The sequence below is a fragment of the Chanos chanos genome, chromosome 2 (genome assembly GCF_902362185.1).
Source record: "Chanos chanos chromosome 2, fChaCha1.1, whole genome shotgun sequence".
Lineage (NCBI taxonomy): Eukaryota > Metazoa > Chordata > Actinopteri > Gonorynchiformes > Chanidae > Chanos > Chanos chanos.
The window spans coordinates 57,726,680-57,745,238 of NC_044496.1; the positions used below are offsets into that span (position 1 = coordinate 57,726,680).

At 46.1% G+C, this 18,559-nt stretch overlaps 1 protein-coding gene across 1 annotated transcript in view; it reads right to left on the reverse strand.

Annotated features, from left to right (window-relative positions):
- slit3 (slit homolog 3 (Drosophila)) overlaps positions 1 to 17,802 on the reverse strand; it is a 155,004-nt gene extending 137,202 nt beyond the window's left edge. The window contains exons 1-4 of the mRNA XM_030765593.1: positions 17,612 to 17,802; positions 9,300 to 9,371; positions 7,179 to 7,250; positions 4,086 to 4,157 (exon numbers count right to left, since the gene is read on the reverse strand). Coding sequence (XP_030621453.1) covers positions 4,086 to 4,157; positions 7,179 to 7,250; positions 9,300 to 9,371; positions 17,612 to 17,802 — 407 coding nt within the window. The remainder of the gene's footprint in view (positions 1 to 4,085; positions 4,158 to 7,178; positions 7,251 to 9,299; positions 9,372 to 17,611) is intronic.
- Positions 17,803 to 18,559: the final 757 nt, after the last annotated feature.

The following is an 18,559-nucleotide window of genomic DNA, read 5'->3' on the forward strand; positions in this document are numbered from 1 at the left end:
GGTCATAGAGCTATACAGAGTGAGCGCTATGTTTTGCGACAAACGTGCTTAGTGAAATATTTACTCTGGGGTCTGAGTTTGAGGGCTTTGAGTAAAATAGGCAGTAAGAGTGCTTGAATGAATGAGGCACTCACGTTGTGACATTCACGCTAGACATAAGGATGTGAAGTATCTCACTGACTGTGTCCTGATTCCCTTCAGCGCTCGATTTCCTTGCCGCCTTAGTCTCTTAACGAAGAGGACAAACGGCCGTGTTGGTGAGGACTCTGTAGTGACTTTGTTTTTTTCTTTGTTTGGTATTGAGTCAACACAGTACACAAGTCCTGTTAGAATTTTATGAACTTCAGTGGAGAATGAAACAAGGTGAGGGAGACTTGTGAGCGTTCTGGAACGGGGCCCAGTCGTAATGTATTTGTATACTGCTTGTTGTCAGTGCTTATACGACCCGGATCTGATTAGCACATTGGGAGAGACACAGTAAACTGTTATGACTCATGTCCGTGTTGATGATTTGTGTTCATAAGGCAACTGGCAGGCTTCCCCGCCTGGTTCTGGTTCTGGTTCTGACTCTGCCACATCAAGCCACAGAGGCGCGGAGTTTCGGCCCCTGTCACAACCCAGCCCCGGGCGCGTTTATTTCTCGTAAACAGAATCCGTGAAAAGAAAACAAAGTCACCAGGCCAGGAAAACGCCACTAAAACAAAAGAGGTGTGTGTTATACAAACGCAAACAAATGACAAACACCATCCTGACTTCTCAACCCTGTGAGAAGACTTCCTCCTCGGGGTGTGGCTTTCGCACCCTTGCGGGCGTTAGCCAAACTTCAGTCAGCCAATCGGCCACAGCAGTTATGAGAGGCAAGCCTCTCATCCAATCAGCTAGGGATGGTTATGAGAAGCAGCCGCTGGGGCTCTGTGGTCGTTTCATTCTGACGGACTGACCGCTGGCAATCTGGGCAGCAATAATGATGCCTCGAAGATTAAAGAGAGAGAGAGAGAGAGAGAGAGAGAGAGAGAGAGAGAGAGAGAGAGCGGTGAAGGATAGGGAGGAGGGATGAGACAACATCCTGCATTATACCCTGGTCTTCCCCCAGCCTCACCAATCACGTGCAACCTGAGCCGGGCGTAATGACGGGGAGAGGCGATGTCCCATGAGTATCGGTGACGGGTATATCCTGCAGTCAAACGCTTAGCGCTAAGACCCCTGAACACTGACAGCACACAGGAAGTAGACTGGCCACGGGGCCCCTCTCTGCCACTGCACTAATAAATAAGAGAGGGTCCATTCTGCACAGCTCTCTAACTCTTCATTTGTTTTCCATTATCCAGCAGCGTGGAGATCTCAGAGCACAATGGGAAAGACCAACCTCTCCAAACCCTCCAAAGATATATATAGAGAGACTGTATGTGTGCATGTATGTGTGTGTATGTGTATGTGTATGTGTGTGTGTATGTGTGTGTGTATGAGGGTGTGCATGCATACTTTTGAGTGTGTGTGTGTGTGTGTGTGTGTGTGTGTGTGTGTGTGTGAGTGTGTTATATATATGTGTGTGTGTGTGTGTGCGTGTGTGTGTGCGTGTGTGTGTGTGTGTGAGTGTGTTATATATATGTGTGTGTATGTGTGCGTGTGTGTGTGTGTGTGTGTGTGTGTGTGTGTGAGTGTGTTATATATATGTGTGTGTGTGTGTGTGTGTGAGTGTGTTATATATATGTGTGTGTATGTGTGCGTGTGTGTGTGTGTGTGTGTGTGTCTGTGTGCGCTGGGCCTGTAACTGTAACCACAGTGTTTCCAGGCAGAAAAACTCTGACCACAAACTGCTCTATTCCTGCCATCAAGGGACTTCATCACCACGGCAACAGTGCCTGTCACGTCCGTCTCCCGCCACCAGTGGCACCGTGACCTACAAGTCCCACTGTCTGTCCATCTGTCAGCAAACACATGGCCCTGCTGCAGGGGGTCAGGGTCTGCCCAAACACCCCCCCCCCCACCCCCACCACCTCAGCCTTTAAATACTCATCTAGTACATGTGTGTTTCTGTGTGAGTGTGTGTGTATGTGTCTGTGTGTGTTATATGCGTGTGTGTGTGTGTATGTGTGTGTGTGTGTGTGTGTGTGTGTGTGTATGTGTGTGTGTGTGTGTGTATGTGTGTGTGTGTGTGTGTGTGTGTGTGTGTGTGTGTATGTGTCTGTGCGTGTTATATGCGCATGTGTGTGTGTATGTGTGTGTGTGTGTGTGTGTGTGTGTATGTGTGTGTGTGTGCGTGTGTATGTGTATGTGTATGTGTATGTGTATGTGTATGTGTATGTGTGTGTGTATGTGTGTATGTGTCTGTGCGTGTTATATGCGTGTATGTGTGTGTGTGTGTGCATGTGAGGGAGTGTGTGTGGGGACTAACCCTGTACTCTAACTAAATCCCTGTCTACGCTCTGTCTCTCTTAGTTCAGGGAACGAGTCTTTTCCACGGTCCTGACCTAGCGGCTTTTGGGGCTGCTCTGGCAGTGAATAACCCAGTCCATGAGTAACAAGCCTCAGCCTCTCTCTGTGGCTGAACAGGCCTCAGGGGTTTTTATACCAGGGTTAAGACTGAAGCCATTCACAGCACACCAGTGATGCAACAGCCAAGCCTGACCAGGTAAAGTCATAGCCCCAGCTTTCAAGTGCTTCTGTAGTCAGCAAATACAGACTGGAGTATCTTTAGGAAACTGTCCAGCAACTGATGTCGTTCATTAAATTTACATGCATAATGTTACAGTGCTCTGTCTGTCTTTGATTGAACTTTGATTAATTGTTGGATTTTATGAATGTCCCGAAAACCGTTTTTTTCACTTAGACAGTCCTGTTTTTAAGCATTTCTAAATTCGCCCTTACGCCAGAAAGATCCCTGTAGTCCCTCTGAAAAAAGTGCCGAGAAAAGAAAAAAAGAGAAAATCTTCATTATCATTCATCTCGTTTACATTTAACAAACGTCAAAGCGAAGAGGGAGAGAACAACTCCCAGAGTCGAGGCTGTAATTTTAACACGCTGACGAAAGGGGATAAGAATGCAGAGATTTACTGTCCTCATTTAAACTTCACTTTATTCTCTCTACAACAAAGTAAGAGCCTAAGAAAGAGAGAGAGAGAGAGCGAGAGGGAGAGATGAAGCCTTGTTAACCTGTGAGAAATGAAGATGATCATTGCCAGGAAGGCCTTTATGGAACTCCTGGCACACAGGAGAGGATGAGACTGTCGTCTCTGGGACAGCTGTGTTAAACTGCGGGAAAATATGAAAGGTTTTTCTTTGGCCGCCGCCGCCGCCGCTGCCTAAAGAGAATCTCGTTTTTGTAAACAGACCCTGATCGCTGTCGTCGGACGATCGGTAGAGATCTGGCGCGGCCGCGAACGACCCGAGAGCAAATACGCTCAGGTCTGCGCACGACCTTCAGAACAGAGCGGGAAATGAGAACGAGTCCAAAAGCCTGTTTCAGAGTCAGAGCCAGCCGGCAGAGCCCTTCTCACCTCGTGGACGGGTTTCAGAGAGAAAAGACAGCTCAGACAAGCTCATCGAAAACTTATAAAGCCCCAGGACAGCTCCTGTGTCACAAAGCCGAGTTTCTAGAACATTTCCAACATAAACACTTGTAGAGCCTTGTTTCTGGTTCAGCTGGGGCTAACCTGAACGAGTCGTTTTCTCCGAGGACCATAAATTCATAGCCAAAAATCTTCCCTTACAGCAGGACGGAGGAGTGCGGTGTGACCCCAACATGTTATTCAAAGCCAGAGAGGGGAAATGATATTGGGGAATAAAAATGTCGCCGGTCCAAGCTAAACATTCTCTCCGGCGCACCTTCACCTTGCCGTGAGGAGCGCAGAGTGCGGCTGTGTCACCTTACGCCCGGCCAAAACCAGGAACCCAAATAAAAGATTCACATCTGGAACAGGAGGAATAACATCTCACTGCCCTGACTGTGTCCTCTTTAAATGGTTTGGGGAAAGCCAAATATTTGAGCCTGCTCCTTTTCCAGGACAGAGATTGAAGGGGAAGCAGTGGGAGGCTGAGCGTTGCTCTTTTCCATGCTGAGATATGAAAGGAAATTCTGGACTTACAGGCGGCCCAGTTTGGGCGTGGACTGGAAGAGCAGCTCCGGCAGGACCTGTAGCTTGTTCCGGTTCAGACGGCTGTGTGGAGAGAGAGAGAGAGAGAGACAGAGAGAGAGGGAGAGAGAAGGAGAGGGAGAGAGAGGGAGAGAGAGGGAGAGAGAAGGAGAGGGAGAGAGAGGGAGAGAGAGAGGAAGGGCAAAAGTTAGTGTGGTCAAAACAACCGCAGTCATAAGAGGGGAAACTTAAGATGAACATTAAAGGGAGAGGCAGTGTGGGAATGAACTTTCATAGAGCATATCTATTATAGAGTATATCTATAACAGAACTTATCTACCTCAGGGCTTATCTATAACAGAATATATCTACCTCAGGGCTTATCTATAACAGAATATATCTACCTCAGGGCTTATCTATAACAGAGGCATATCTACCTCAGGGCTTATCTATAACAGAACATAACTATAACAGAACATATCTATTACATATATCTATGTGTGTCAGTGAGTAAATATGTCTCTGAGACAGAGAGAGACTCTTTTTATCAGAGAAAAATAAAAACGGCACAGAAAATACAGTCCACATAACTAAAATACACCATCTTTACAAAACCATCACAGAGACCCACTCTATTCATCAGTTACAGAGAGAGAAAGAGAGAGAGAGAGAATGTGTGACTATGTAAATGTCTGGAACCTGACATAGACAAACATCTGTCTGGTCACTGAAACAGAGACTGATGGGAAAACAGAGAAAACACAAACACCACACAGACAAACCAATCCATCCTTCTGATCTGAGCTGAATCAACACAGATGAGCCAATCAATCTGTTCCATTTGAGTAAAGAAGAGGCGGGTCAAATGGGACGCTGCCAATCACAGCATCCTGAGGCCAGCAGGTCAGAGCTGGGCAGGGGCTGATGGGAAGAGAAGACACTTCCTCTGAAGATGCTCTGGGGTTATCGTCGCCAGTGTTCTTCAAAGGCTAATATTACTGTCATGAGTCTGCCCAGACCCACTGCAGTCTGTCACACAGAGACCCTTATCAGCAGAGACGGGGTCTTCATTTGGGCTGGGGGGACATAATGGAGGTGGGAAGGTCATAGGGCAGACTGAAGGTATGTGGAGGAGACAGAATGATGTCCCGGCAGAACTCCCCTCCATCTGAGACTCTCACTCCATCTTCATCTCCTTATAACTCAGACGCCGCCTCCCCTCACACAGGGCTATCACCTTTCAGCCAATCAGCAACACTTACAACCATAACCCCCTCAAACTGCCTCAACCTCCAACCTGAGCAGAAAAGGAGAAACAACAACAGGGCGGGGCAACCTGTCTCTCTCCTGAGCTCCACTGCCTATACAACTCAAACATACAACGCACACCCTGTTTAAGTCCTCTGCTTATACAACTCAAACATACAACACAGACCCTGTTAAAGTACTGACAAGAATGAGAGGGAGAGAGAGAGAGGGAGAGAGAGAAGGAGAGAGAGAGGGAGGGAGAGAGAGAGAGAGAGAGAGAGAGAGAGAGGGAGAGAGAGAGAGAGACAGAGACAGAGAGAGAGAGAGAGAGAGGGAGAGAGAGAGAGAGAGAGAGAGAGAGAGAGAGAGGGAGAGAGAGAGAGAGGGAGAGAGAGAGAGAGAGAGAGAGAGAGACAGAGAGAGGGGGAGAGAGAGAGAGAGAGACAGAGACAGAGAGAGAGAGAGGGAGAGAGAGAGAGAGAGAGAGAGAGAGGGAGGGAGAAAGAGAGAGAGAGAGGGAGAGAGAGAGAGAGAGAGAGAGAGAGAGAGAGAGAGAGAGAGAGAGAGGGAGGGAGAGGGAGAGAGAGAGAGAGAGAGAGAGAGAGAGAGAGAGAGTGCAGTCTGTATTCTCACACTCAGTGCTTGACTCTTGTTGATGACGAATAGAACACGCCTGACTGTCTCTTTCCTCCTCCGATTCCAATGTGCACAAAGGCCCTGATCATGTGACTCTAAGAAAAACATACAGTCATGATCTCCGCTGTCTGTTCTTAGAGTCGTTCTGAGTGCACAAGTGTCTAACACCTTCCGATTGGAGGGACCGGAATGCAGAGGGAATATGAATAAGTTCTGAGGTCGCCGTGGCAAAAGAACCGGCACCACCCTCTCCGAGTTACACTGGACTCCGGTCAGAACCACACAGCTCAGGCTGGGTCACCGAGGGCAGCCGGGCCAGGAAGGCCGCGAAATTCCAAATGGGAGTGACATATGGAGGAATTTTCGGAATAACACGGAGAGAAACACAGGGGACCAGCAGAAAAAAGCAGTGTTGTCAAAAAGCAGGAGGAGAGGACAGTGCTCAGCTATGTTACAGAAAACCACACACATCCATCCACTGTATTACAATGACACAGATGGTCAACAACAGAGCAGTCACAGATGTGGTCGAATACCAGCACAACCACACGAACACACACACACACACACACATGCATAAGTGCACACACACACACACACACACACACACACACACACGCACACACACAAGTGTACTCACACATACACAGTCGCATGCACACCACACATGCACTCGCACTCATATGCACACACACAAACACACATGGTGTGGTCTGGCATGCTCTCATATGGACACACACACAGACACACACACTTGCATGTGCATACACACACACACACACACACACGTACACACACATTTGAGCATATACAAACGAACTCGCTAACTCTGTTAAAGTGAACGTCCAGGCCAGCCATGACCTTGGTCACACGGTTGTGCTTGACCCTGTGGTCAACTTCATCCTGTGGTGTAAAGATTCTCACCGGTGGAAAGCAGAAGGTTTCGTACCCAGTGTCAGAGAGCACAGGAGCGTGTCAGCTGCTGACGCTGGGAAAGCGAAAGGACTGCTCACATTCCCACAGCCCATCCCAACAGGAGGGCTGAGCTGGTTTCCAGTTCCCCCAGCATCCACATACACACTCACACAAACACATACACAGATATTTGGAAGGCAAAAGAAAAGCCCCAGACAAGATTAAAGGATTCATTCCCCCAGCTTTACCAGAATAACAAGTAGAGTCTATTAGAAAAACACACAGTCTTTACAGAAAAGCACTTACAGTCTCTCCAGCAGTTTGAGGTCCTGAAAAGCTCCTCTCTCAATCACGCTGATCTGGTTGTTCTCCAGATGACTGTGGATGAGAAACATTTTCATTATCCAATCAAAGTGCACTTACGGAACAGTCAGATACTAATGATCCTCTCTGATTGGCTAAAAAATAGCTTGTAGGCTGGTCCTACTCTAACTATGACTTTGCCCTGTCAGAGAAGGAACGTGTTTCTCACTTCCTTTCCAGAGCAGAAACCAGAGCAGACTTTCTCTCTGATTTCCCCAAATGTGTGGTTGGTCCTGGTAAACCTAACATCTCTATCCAACCAGCCTGTGAGGTCTCAGTGCAGCGTCTCCTTACAGATCTCAGTGCCATGTTATGTTTTGGAGCTGTAAGGTTTTCCAGATGGATTACAGAGAAGGAGAGCATCTCCATGACCGTTCTGTGTTTGGATTTGTGTCTCTCTGTATTAGGGCCAGCGTGCCGTGACAGGCATGGGAAGCATCCGAGTCTGTGACTGACTGATACTCGGCCCCAGATAACACAAGCCAAAAAAAAAAACGAAAAAAAAAAAAAAAACGGCTGCGCCGCGGCGAAAACACCCAGAACCTCTGATGCGGAATCCCGACTCTGGCGGCTCTCAGACGAGGTCATAAATTCTCTTTCCGAGGCTAATGTTTATACCCGCGACCGTTTTACAGCTATTAATCTGTGTTTTTTTTGGCGTCTTGTTTTGTCTGAGAGAGATGACATGGGTCCGGGCTTTGGGCTCTGAGACAACCACAGGTTCTTTAACTTGCGTCCAGAACCGGGAAGCCCCGAAGCCGTTTTGTTCTCTGGCCTCTGACCGGACTGACCGAAACCCACATCGTCTTGTCTGGGACGAGCAAAAATGGCATTCCTCGCCGATAACACACTCATCACACAGAGCTGGTTTTCTAAAAATCTGAAGTTTGAATAACAATCTGTCTTATTCACACAAAGGGATGATGACCAGTTTGACCGTGGTTTATGTATTGGCATTAAGAATAATCTTACTCAATCTGCACCAGATGGCCTTTAGTGAGTGCGGAGGAAAAATAGTCTCTTCTCTGCTAACGTTCCAGCCCTTTACGGAGGGCTTAACTTGATGCCTTAAAACACATGTTAGAAAGGCAAACACCTTTGTTTTGATGGGGACCAAACTCCAGTGCAGAGGGGTGAGGTAATGAAGATGACATGAAGCCAGAACGGGCTTTGTTGTACACGTCTGAAGAGCTAGCCGACCGTAAACACGGGCGTGTCCAGGTCAATGCAGCGTGGCTTTTCCCAGTGGGATCAAGTCCAGAGATAGAGAGAGAGAGAGAGAGAGAGAGAGAGCAGAGGCTTTCTCTGGGCTGTATGGAACGCAGCAGTTCTCTCCCAGATGAAGGGGGATCACAGTTATCGGTCTTCTCCTCGCACCCACTCACAGATAAGGGGATCCCAGCCTGGTTCTCAGGAGCCCAGGAGCAGCTGGCTTACGGGGGGGGGGGGGGGGGGGGGCTTATTACCACTCATTTTTGGGCGCTTCTCACCCTATCTCCCTCTCTCTCTCTCTCCCTCTCTCTCTCCCTCTCTCTCTCTCTCTCTCTCTCTCTCTAAACTCAGTTATTTTTATCCCCATGCCTCCCTCTTTGGGTTCCTTATTTAGGACGTAAGCATCATAGGGAAGTGCATGATTACTGTAATTCAGCTCCTCACACACTTTCATTGGCCGAACGGCCCAGACGAGTCGACCTAGTCTGCACCGCAGCGCTCCGAGCGGCCAGGAGTCATGTGACTATTTCTGGCCGTCAGCGACGGCGTTCAGTAAAGGAACCGGTTACGTATTCTTCACGTTAAGTGCCAGCGTAAGGGTCACGCAGAATCTGAGCAGCAGATTTCACTCACCGTTCAGACAGAGGGAGGTCATGTCCAGTGTGTTAGATTAACTTCACTTTAACATCTGTTTGTTTTGGTATGAGATGACCCTAAACCCTCTCCTCTTTCACGGTGCAACACTTTTACTGCTCTGACAGCACACAGACAGTGTGTAGGACAGAGAACTCTCTGTCATATGATTTTATACATATATGTATATATATATATGAGTTACAGAAAAACGCTTACAGAACGCGCAGGTTTTTAAGGCCGGAGAAGTCCACTTTGTTGATGCGAGTGATGTTATTCCTGTCCAAGTCCCTGTGAAGAAAAAGGAGAGAGAGAGAGAGAGAGACAGAGCTTGTCAATAACATATCTCACTCGAGTGCATTTCTGTTCTGTCTGTTGGTTCGTTGGTTCAGATGCTTGTCTAACTCTGTTAGCTGCTCCTCTGACTGCTGGGGTCCTCTGGCCACAGGCCAAAAGCACAGACTCAAAGCCCGTGTCCAGTGCCCAGGAGGCAGGGCTGCTGAAAGCTGTTGTCTGCCAACGTGCATTAGTGCCACACTGTGGAGGATTACCCTTAAGAGCCTAACCGCCTCCCAGTCTCTGGCTCTCTCCCTCTCTCCCATCCACCCATGCCCAAACCACTGCAGGCAACAGCCTGTCAGCAAACTGGCATTAAGCTTCCTGGATCTCTAAATCTCGCTCCCATATTACACACACACGCACACACACACACACACACACACACACACACACACACAGGTACTGACTGAACACTGACTGAACACAGAATTCCATCACCAACGTGTAGATCAGTGCAGGATTGATTCCCCAAGAGTCCTATCTTACAAAAGCCTGTCAGAAAAATTCGGAATATTTTACAAAGATGTCTTTATGAAGACGCTTGGTTAGGACTGTGTGTCTATATGAATGATAGTTTAGTCTGGAATGTGAAACGAAGCAATTACATGTACACGTCTCTTTTTTTGGGAGAGCTGCTTGAGTTGCATTTTTGTCCAGGGACATTGAACCAAAACAGAATACTTTCCCACTAGACCCAGCAGCTTATCTGGTTTCCAGTTTGTTACCCTATCTGTTTTAGCAGCATTACAGAATGTATACACTCTTAAAAAATGTGTGTACAAACCTATGGATACAGACAGACTTCCACTGAGGGTACTGTTTATTGGAGCTCTGCCACACTCAGGAAAATAAGGTACAAAGAATGCATATGTGTGTGCAACACACACACAAACACACACACATACACACACACACACACACACATCTTTCTTCTGTGGGCTTGGTGTGTTTCTCATAGTATACATAAACATTTAGAAATCTGATTTAAAGACATATTGAATTTCAAAAGAGTTCCCAAGCTCTGCAAAACGGACATAAAGAGGCCTAATAGGAGCCATATTGCGGACATATTACTCTACACTCTACAAACTGTTCTCTCTCTCTCTCTCTCTCTCTCTCACCTGCACACTTACCCACAACCCTTTTATTTCTCTTTCCAAGACAGTCCTTCCCTCTAACCTGTTAGCCTCGCTCCTGTAACGTCTCGCTCTTTATCTCCTCGTTTTAGTCTCCATTCCCTCGTCTCTTACCGGTTTGCAGTAATCTCTCTAACCAACTGTCACATCTCTTTTCCCTGCTGTAGGGTACAATTACGTTTTCAGGTTGGTGGTATGGCACATGATGTGGTCATGTACAGAAATTGTTAAATTGTTAGAGAAATAATATGCTCTGCCGGCCCAGCCTCACAAAATGGTACCGATCATTCTTGAGCCTCTACGGTATAGAAAACTTTTGGGATTTTGCGACGCATTCGTATCAGTTGTGTTTAAGTTACTGGTTGATTCCGAGTCCCCGCGACCCTAATTAGGATAAGCGGCTTAGATAATGAGTGAATGAGAGAGTGATTCTCAGTACAGCGGTGAAAATTATCAGTGAAATATTCAAATATTTATGGCTAAACATCACTGTTACCGCGCCCGCCCGCGCGTGTGTGTTTCTCATATAAATATCTTTTTTTAGCGGCCAAAAGCGGTAATTACCGACTTAAGCGAGTACTATATTCGATGTCGGAGCTCCACTATTTGCTGTAAACACATTGCGTAGCATTGTTGGTCAAATAAAACTCCTGAAGCTATTGCCAAAACTCCTAATAGCCTTTTTCCTGCAAGGGAGCTGCGTCCTCCTCCACAACTTCTCCTGCCAATTTTTAAAGCCGGGGGCGCAGGAGGCACTGGTACAAGCATCGAATCAGACGGTTTATAAATCATTATTATTATTATTATTATTATTATTATTATTATTATTTGGAGAAGGTGCCTAAGGCCATTTTTGGGAATATTTTCGTGCAAATCAAACTATTTTATCCTGTTAGATTCTCAGTCACTGTGTGTGTGTGTGTGTGTGTGTGTGTGTGTGTGTGTGTGTGTGCGTGCGTGCTCGCTCACAGCAGTAGCCGGCGGCGACAGAAGCGCGCGGCGAGGAAATGCGCGGTTTAATAGCAGGATCATACTAGACGTGAGCGACAGGACACTGTTGCCTGTCAGTGCCAGTTTTAAAGATTGGGTATAAAGAATATTTCGCTACTGGCTCTGTGCGACTCTCGTTAAAATTTAGAAAAAAAAGGTTTCATAAGTGCAACCATGCTGTTCACACTCTGGGGTCCTGTAATTTCTCGACCCCTCATTTTAACTTCTCCACCCTATGCTCCATCAGAGTATCCCTGTCTCCTCCAGCTGCCCCGGGGAGTTCAGAATTTTAAGTCGCAAGGATAAACCTGGGGTTTCATACAAGTGTCCTGCTGGTTAATGTTTGTTTTCATTTAGTTAAAAGGATAACCTGGTAACTCAAACAGCAGCTGCTTCAAACTAACAATGCACCCCCTCAAGGTACCCCGCCCACATAAGGACATGAAACCAGCCAACCCAGTGGCCCATAGCTCATAAGACTGTAGACCACTTGACTCAGGATAAGCCCTGAATCCAGCAGAGGGAACCTGACCAGACAGGGGAAGCACAGAAATTCCCCTCAGGACATTTTGGCCAAATCTCAAAGTCAGAACAGTGGCACTGCAGGTGTGATTAACCCACTGATTTTCCTGAACATTTAAAAAGTCATGAGAGGCGGGGGGGGGGGGGGGGGGAGGCAGCGGGGTTGGTTTGTGAAAACACATAAATGATGTTATCTTTTTCGGTAAGACACGTGCCCTCGCAGTGTATTTCCTGCGGTAATCTTACATTATTTTCCTGAGCGTCAGACTGGTCTGGTCTCCCAGAGCAGATAGGTCTGCTCCATTTCCTTCTCAAAGCCACGGAACACTGTTTGGAATCTTAATTGAGTTCCACCTCTCCAGTCTGGACTCTTTTGTGTCGGAGTGTTTTTCATCAGTGGAAAATGCAACCCCTTTGCTGGACGTTATCCCCGCAGAAAATATTTACACAGAAGTAGTTTCTTAATTTGTGGCTCAGGTATTTTCCGGAAAGAACAGTAGTGAAGTGGAAATGCCAATAAATAATGAAGTCGCTCAAGCTGGCAGCTCGACTTCAGTGATTAATTATGAGCCAAATTTAGAAAACGAACCTGTTTTTGTTTTTTTTCTTTTTTTGCTTTTCTTTCTTACCCTGTCACGATTTTTTTAATCAGCTGCACACGGGCATTTCTGAGTAATTTCTGTTTCTCTCTCATTCTTGAACCACTGGATATGTTGCCCTCTGCACAATAAATTCTGTGAAACATAACAATTCCAACGCTCGTCATCTTCGGCTGGCACAGAATCTGAATCTGAAAGCAGATAACTGAGTCTGGGTGCAGGTTTGATGTTATGTTTTTGTATCATTCTTATCAGACCGATCAGTATTTTCCAGAGTGGAACACTGCCCATAGCACCTTCCCTACCGCAGACCTCCTTCACTCCACCGTTCCAAACACATCACTCTTCCTACTCCCCGGCTCCCTGGATACCTTCCTGCTGGAACCAGGCTTGGTTTGCACTTGCACAAGATCAAATAGTTGGTTTATTACCCGACCACACGTATAAGGAATAAAAGATTGCCTTCTTGTGTTTCATGTCTCCTGAGCTGCCATATGGGCAACACACACACACACATACACACACACACATCTGAACTGGACACACGCACTCACACACAGCTGTGTCCCAGCATTCCTGAGGTGAACCACTATCCACACGTCTGCCACCCTCACAGACCTGAACAATGTCAGCACAGTGCAAAGCCACCTACTGTACATCCAAACAACAGCCCGTCAGCCTCAGCGCTAACACAAGAGACTTTTCCACTTACCTCACCATCACCGTTCTTTTCTCGCAATGCACTGAAAATCAAATAAGTACCATGCCTGGGGGGCTTCCTGCTCAAGCAAATGACTGGCTAATACACAAACCCTAATAGGAGAATTTCCAACATTTTAATCAAAACGTTAAACAACATAATCCGCTGTTTGCTATTTGCAGCAGTATGGGGCTACGGTTTCCTATGAGCAAATCTGAGATGAGGAATTCTTTCCACAGGCACGGAGAGGTGGCTGTAGTATTTAAAGCACAGCTCTGCCGTCCCTGATGAAAGCCACCGCATCATCCCTGTCACCAGAGGACAGAGAGCGCTAGAATAAGGTGCCAGGAAAACGCTGTTCTGTCTCTCTCTGTTTATGGGCCCGACTGGAGGGGTTCATGTGAGAGAGGCTTTTGTTTCCTAAATATTTTGATTACTGCTGCGTCTGGATGTGTTCCTGCCCGAAGGACGCTCACTTCACACTAAGCAGGGATGACAAAAATGAATTATTTCATATTTCCTCTGCGTCTGTTCACTCTCATCCTAGTTTATTTTCCAAATGACGGTTAATACGTCAGCCTGGTTTGTGTTCGCACTTACGCCGCATGACTGCTTCAATTACCGCTGTAGCATTGTGGCTCAGAGGTGACACGGGCCGATCTAACACTTCCATGTGAAACTCAATATGACAGTCGGGTTACACAAGATCAGTCCGCGGCAGACAGCTGGTGAAGAGTGTTGGGGTAACCAGACGTAGAGCCAGCAGCTCAAACGCCAACGTAAAGAGACAGAGCAAACAAAAAAAGATGAGTGACACATACCTTCTGAGCTTCAAACTCAGAGAGAGAGAGAGAAAAAAAAAAAAGACGTATTCAGCGGTTTTTTTATTCTGCCAAGCACTTGTTTAAATTTAGGGCAGCCCCTCGTCCAATAAGTGATTTGTATTAAATCTCATCAGGAGTTCTGGGCTACAACGCTTTCTCTTTTTTTTTTTTTTTTTTTTTTTTGCGTGTTGTGCTGTCTTTTACACGGTTCTCTCTAAGGGACAATGTCCCTTTCTCGGTGTCAGAACACTCTCATCAGTACAAACCCAAACGGCCCCTGCTCCTCTGATGACAGCGTTGCTGGAGTTGTGGCTCAGTGTTTGGCCGTCTGGAAGCGCTGACATCACGTCGTATAAAGACATAAACCACACCGGTGTCTTTTCCGTGTTGGTCGGACGGGCATAAACACAGAGTCACATCGGCGGATGTTAACTGACATCATAAAGCAGGGACTGAGGAGAGAACCGGGCACATCTACTTGTTGCTTTGGTGACGAAACCTTCCGAACAGGAAATAGCCCTTATTAACCTGGTATGGCTTGTGTTTTCGCACACTATCAAAACCAGTCTTGTATTAAAATATGACACACACTTGGACATGGTTGTGGCCCTTCTGTGTCCCTGCGTTTTTGGAGCGGTCTCCTCCTGGACTTTCGTGACTTGGACCGCGTGTTCGGCGGACCCTTCAGAGAGAGAACCCCTTCCTCTGCCAGCCCAGGGCTTTGATGTTCTGGCTAAAATCAAGCACCTAAAATGTTTTCCATACATATAAAAGTTGTCTGTCTGTGCCAGCAGCTGCCTGGCAGACTATATTCAGAGGGTATTCATCTAGTCCTAGATTTCGTATGCGTTTGTCACATGCCCAGAGAGGTCGTGAGGGCACCGAAGACCATAACCAACACCAAATGAGCCGCCAGCACAAATCAAAACAAATTCTGTTGCTATGACGATGGTCTCTGTGATGGAACAATGCAACGTGAAAACATTGCAGTCAACAGAAATCTCATTTCACTGCGCTAATGCAAAACAATTTGTCCGCTGACGTGCCAGAGAAGATGGGGCTTGTGAAATGGCGTCTGAATGCACGACTGATCTGGGATCAGTTCATGCTTTTCCTTATCTTAATTGATAACACTACATGCACTCAGTGGAGCTGATTCTAGGTTATCCCTTTAAGTCCTCTATGTGGCTGAGACCACAGTGAGACCACAGTGAGAGCACAGTGAGAGCACAGTGAGAAAGTGTGTTTGCCCCGCGACTCCTTTCACAAGGTTAAGACATGTGAAGTGTCGAGCTTTAGAAGGGGCTGGGTGGTGTTTTGATGAGATCTGGGAGACACTGCATGCTCGACCAGTCACAAAGTAACACATTGTTCCCAAAATCTGAATGGCTGAAATAGCAGAGCACTGTGAAAACCCTGCTGGGGTGAAGTTGCTGCTAACTGCTGCACAGTGTGTGTGTGTGTGCGTGTGTGTACTTCTGTTGTAAGAGTTGGTTTGATGGAGAGTGAGTGAGCGAGAAAGAGAAACAGAGAAAGAGAGAGAGAGAGAAACTGTGTGACCCTTAGAGAAAACAACTATGAATGAGAACAAAATCGTTTCAACTGCCAAGACAAGGAGAAAAGATGACAAATTTGGACTCCATATCCAATCACAAGGGGAGATGTGTCCATATCCAATCACAGGGGGGAATGTGTCAAAGCCCTGGGCTGATTAGGAGGGGGCTTGAGTCCTCTATGGGGCAGGGCTACAGGCAGTCCAGTTAAATCAACTCTGCAGGGTGCTATGGGAACAGTGGCTGTGTGTTAACGGCGCCCAAGAGAGCCGGTACCCGTTACATCTGGATTTTAAACGGTTCAAGTGTAATCACGTCACTAAATCAATTAAGCTTGGAGCGGGCTCAGGACTACAGGAGTGATCAACCTGAATTTCTTTATCCTTACCTCATCCCTAAACCTGAAAACTCATTCACTGCTGAAGCAAAGTGATTTAGGATGTTCTGTAACTTTTAAGAAAGTCTCACCACTGCCTCCTGTCAACAACTGGTGTTTAAGGAGACGAGAACTTGGCAAAGTAAACTAAAAAACAAACATTTCTCCTACAGGGGACTCTTCTCTTCAACTTTATTTATTTATTTTTTTCCCTCAAATGAAAATTCCTGAGGAGAGCCCACGGAAATTCAAGAGGTCATAAAGGTCAGGCAGCCCTCCGGCCATCGTGTCAGTGGAGTTGACTTCGCACCACTTCCCCAAAAAAAAAAAAAAAAGATTGTGTTTGTTGTTTCAGTACCACCAAAATTTTGTAACCCCCTACTGCCCCTGACCCTATTAACTATGCTACCCAACAGACTCCACTGTTTGTCAATGCTGAATAGTCCTGAGTGAAAAAAAAGACAAACTTTACTGTCTCTCTTTTTTGTGGGGTGGTGTAAGCCATGATTAATTCCTGACTCACCATTTGGAGAAGCAAAATTGAACGAGTGAGAAACTGAAAAGTGGTGGATGACCACAGTGTACAGCGTAATGGTCTAGTGGTTCAGCCCATTAATAGTGTCAAAATACACTCACACACACACAGACACACACACACACACACACACACAAAACACAACATATGATTGTTAATCAAGGCAGTTCTGTTTATATCGGTTCGGTTAGATCAGCTGATACAGTCGCCCAAGTCTTTGTGGTGATACAGTGTTGTTAATGCTGCACAGGATACAACTTTAGGGAGTTTGCCTCAAAGACCTACGGGGCACTTTCAAGATGTCATAACTTTTCAAGTAAAATCTAAATAAGGATTTAAGAAATTGCCAGAGCCGTCTACAATAAGACATAGGACATGTCGTGTCGCGGTCGCTCGTTATTTCAAAGCGACATGAGGGTTGATTCCAACTAAAAATGTTAAATGTTAAACGTTAACTAATGGCGATTGGCACGAACAAACCCGAAGATAGTAAATCAATATCAGCGATAAAACGTGCTAACTGACGTTTGTTTTCAGATTAACCGCGATTGTCAACAGATGTAGAAATTCCGAGTTTGAGAAAAGTGAAGGGGATCGAAATGAAAAACATTTTACTGACTGCAACGAGTGAATGGTTTTATAAAGTAGGATAAATCACTTTATCTTAGTCCAGAATAATTTCAGTACCCCACAAGAAGCGAAACGCATTGAATTTAAATACAGACTAGGAAAGTGTGCTGCCTAAGTGTATATTAGACAGCTGTACAGTAAGGATTACTGACAATATTTCTTACGCTTTTTCAGTTAATCGTAGACAAGCAATCAAGACAGGGAATTGTGGGGATAAGTCTGATATTCCATACACCGGCGGAAAATCATGACCGCAGCAGGGGAGATACAACAAATAAGTTGTCGATACATGTTCTTAAATCGACACATGGTTGTCATTGAACTTACAGTCGTTCGGTATTCCTTGGGATTCCCTTCGGTATGGTCCTGAAGCCTTGACCCTGGCAATCCACATGAGAGCCGGAGCAACTGCATTTGTGAGGGCATCCATTCACAGCGACAGAGCACAGCAATCCGCACGCGAGAGCCACTATCCCCCAATGGTACACCGACCGCTTCTCGTGCGCAAACGATAGCATGATATCCCCGATGGTTGAATGTAGTCTTCAAAATGAAAGCAGAAAACTGAAGGACTTTACAAATGCGTAAACAAAACAAAAAAACAAAAACAAAAAACAAAAAACAGTTTGTTTCCAATCGGCAAAGTTCCACGCATACGAAACGGGCAAGAAACGATGCGAGTTTGGGTTTTTTGTGATGAGATTAAGATTCCTCCAACTTGGATAATCTTTACGGTCACACCGAAATATAGTTTCCCTCGTCCAAAGTTCCACTTGTGCTCTGCTGTCTTTGAACCATGTAATCAAACCAACAAAAGGGGTGACTTGCTTATGAGGATCAGGATATTAAGATGCCCATCAAAAGTTCAAAATATCCATCACCTGAGTGTGAGTAAATTCTCTTAAAGCAGGCTACAAATATTCAGATTTCCAGTGCTACTGGAAATAAGTTTGGTAGATCACAAAGTTAAGAGTAATTCCTTCAGTTTCTTATTTTTTAAAAAGTTCTGTTTTAGGGATCCCCGTGCTCCAAATCCATTTATCGTTATGCAGGACTCATGCACGCGAGTCAAAACTTCTGCGGAGCGCACGAGAGCTCTCGCCTGAAAATTCACATACCTACTTCCAGCCCCCAAATTCTCAGTTGCAGATTCCTACTGGTTCGTTTGTGTGATGTCATTTAGGGAAATCCAGTCTCCCAAGTGCGTTAAAAGTTGCCGTTTCTCTCCACGAGCGCATCAGCAATCACTATTTAGAAAGAACCTAGCAAACATGC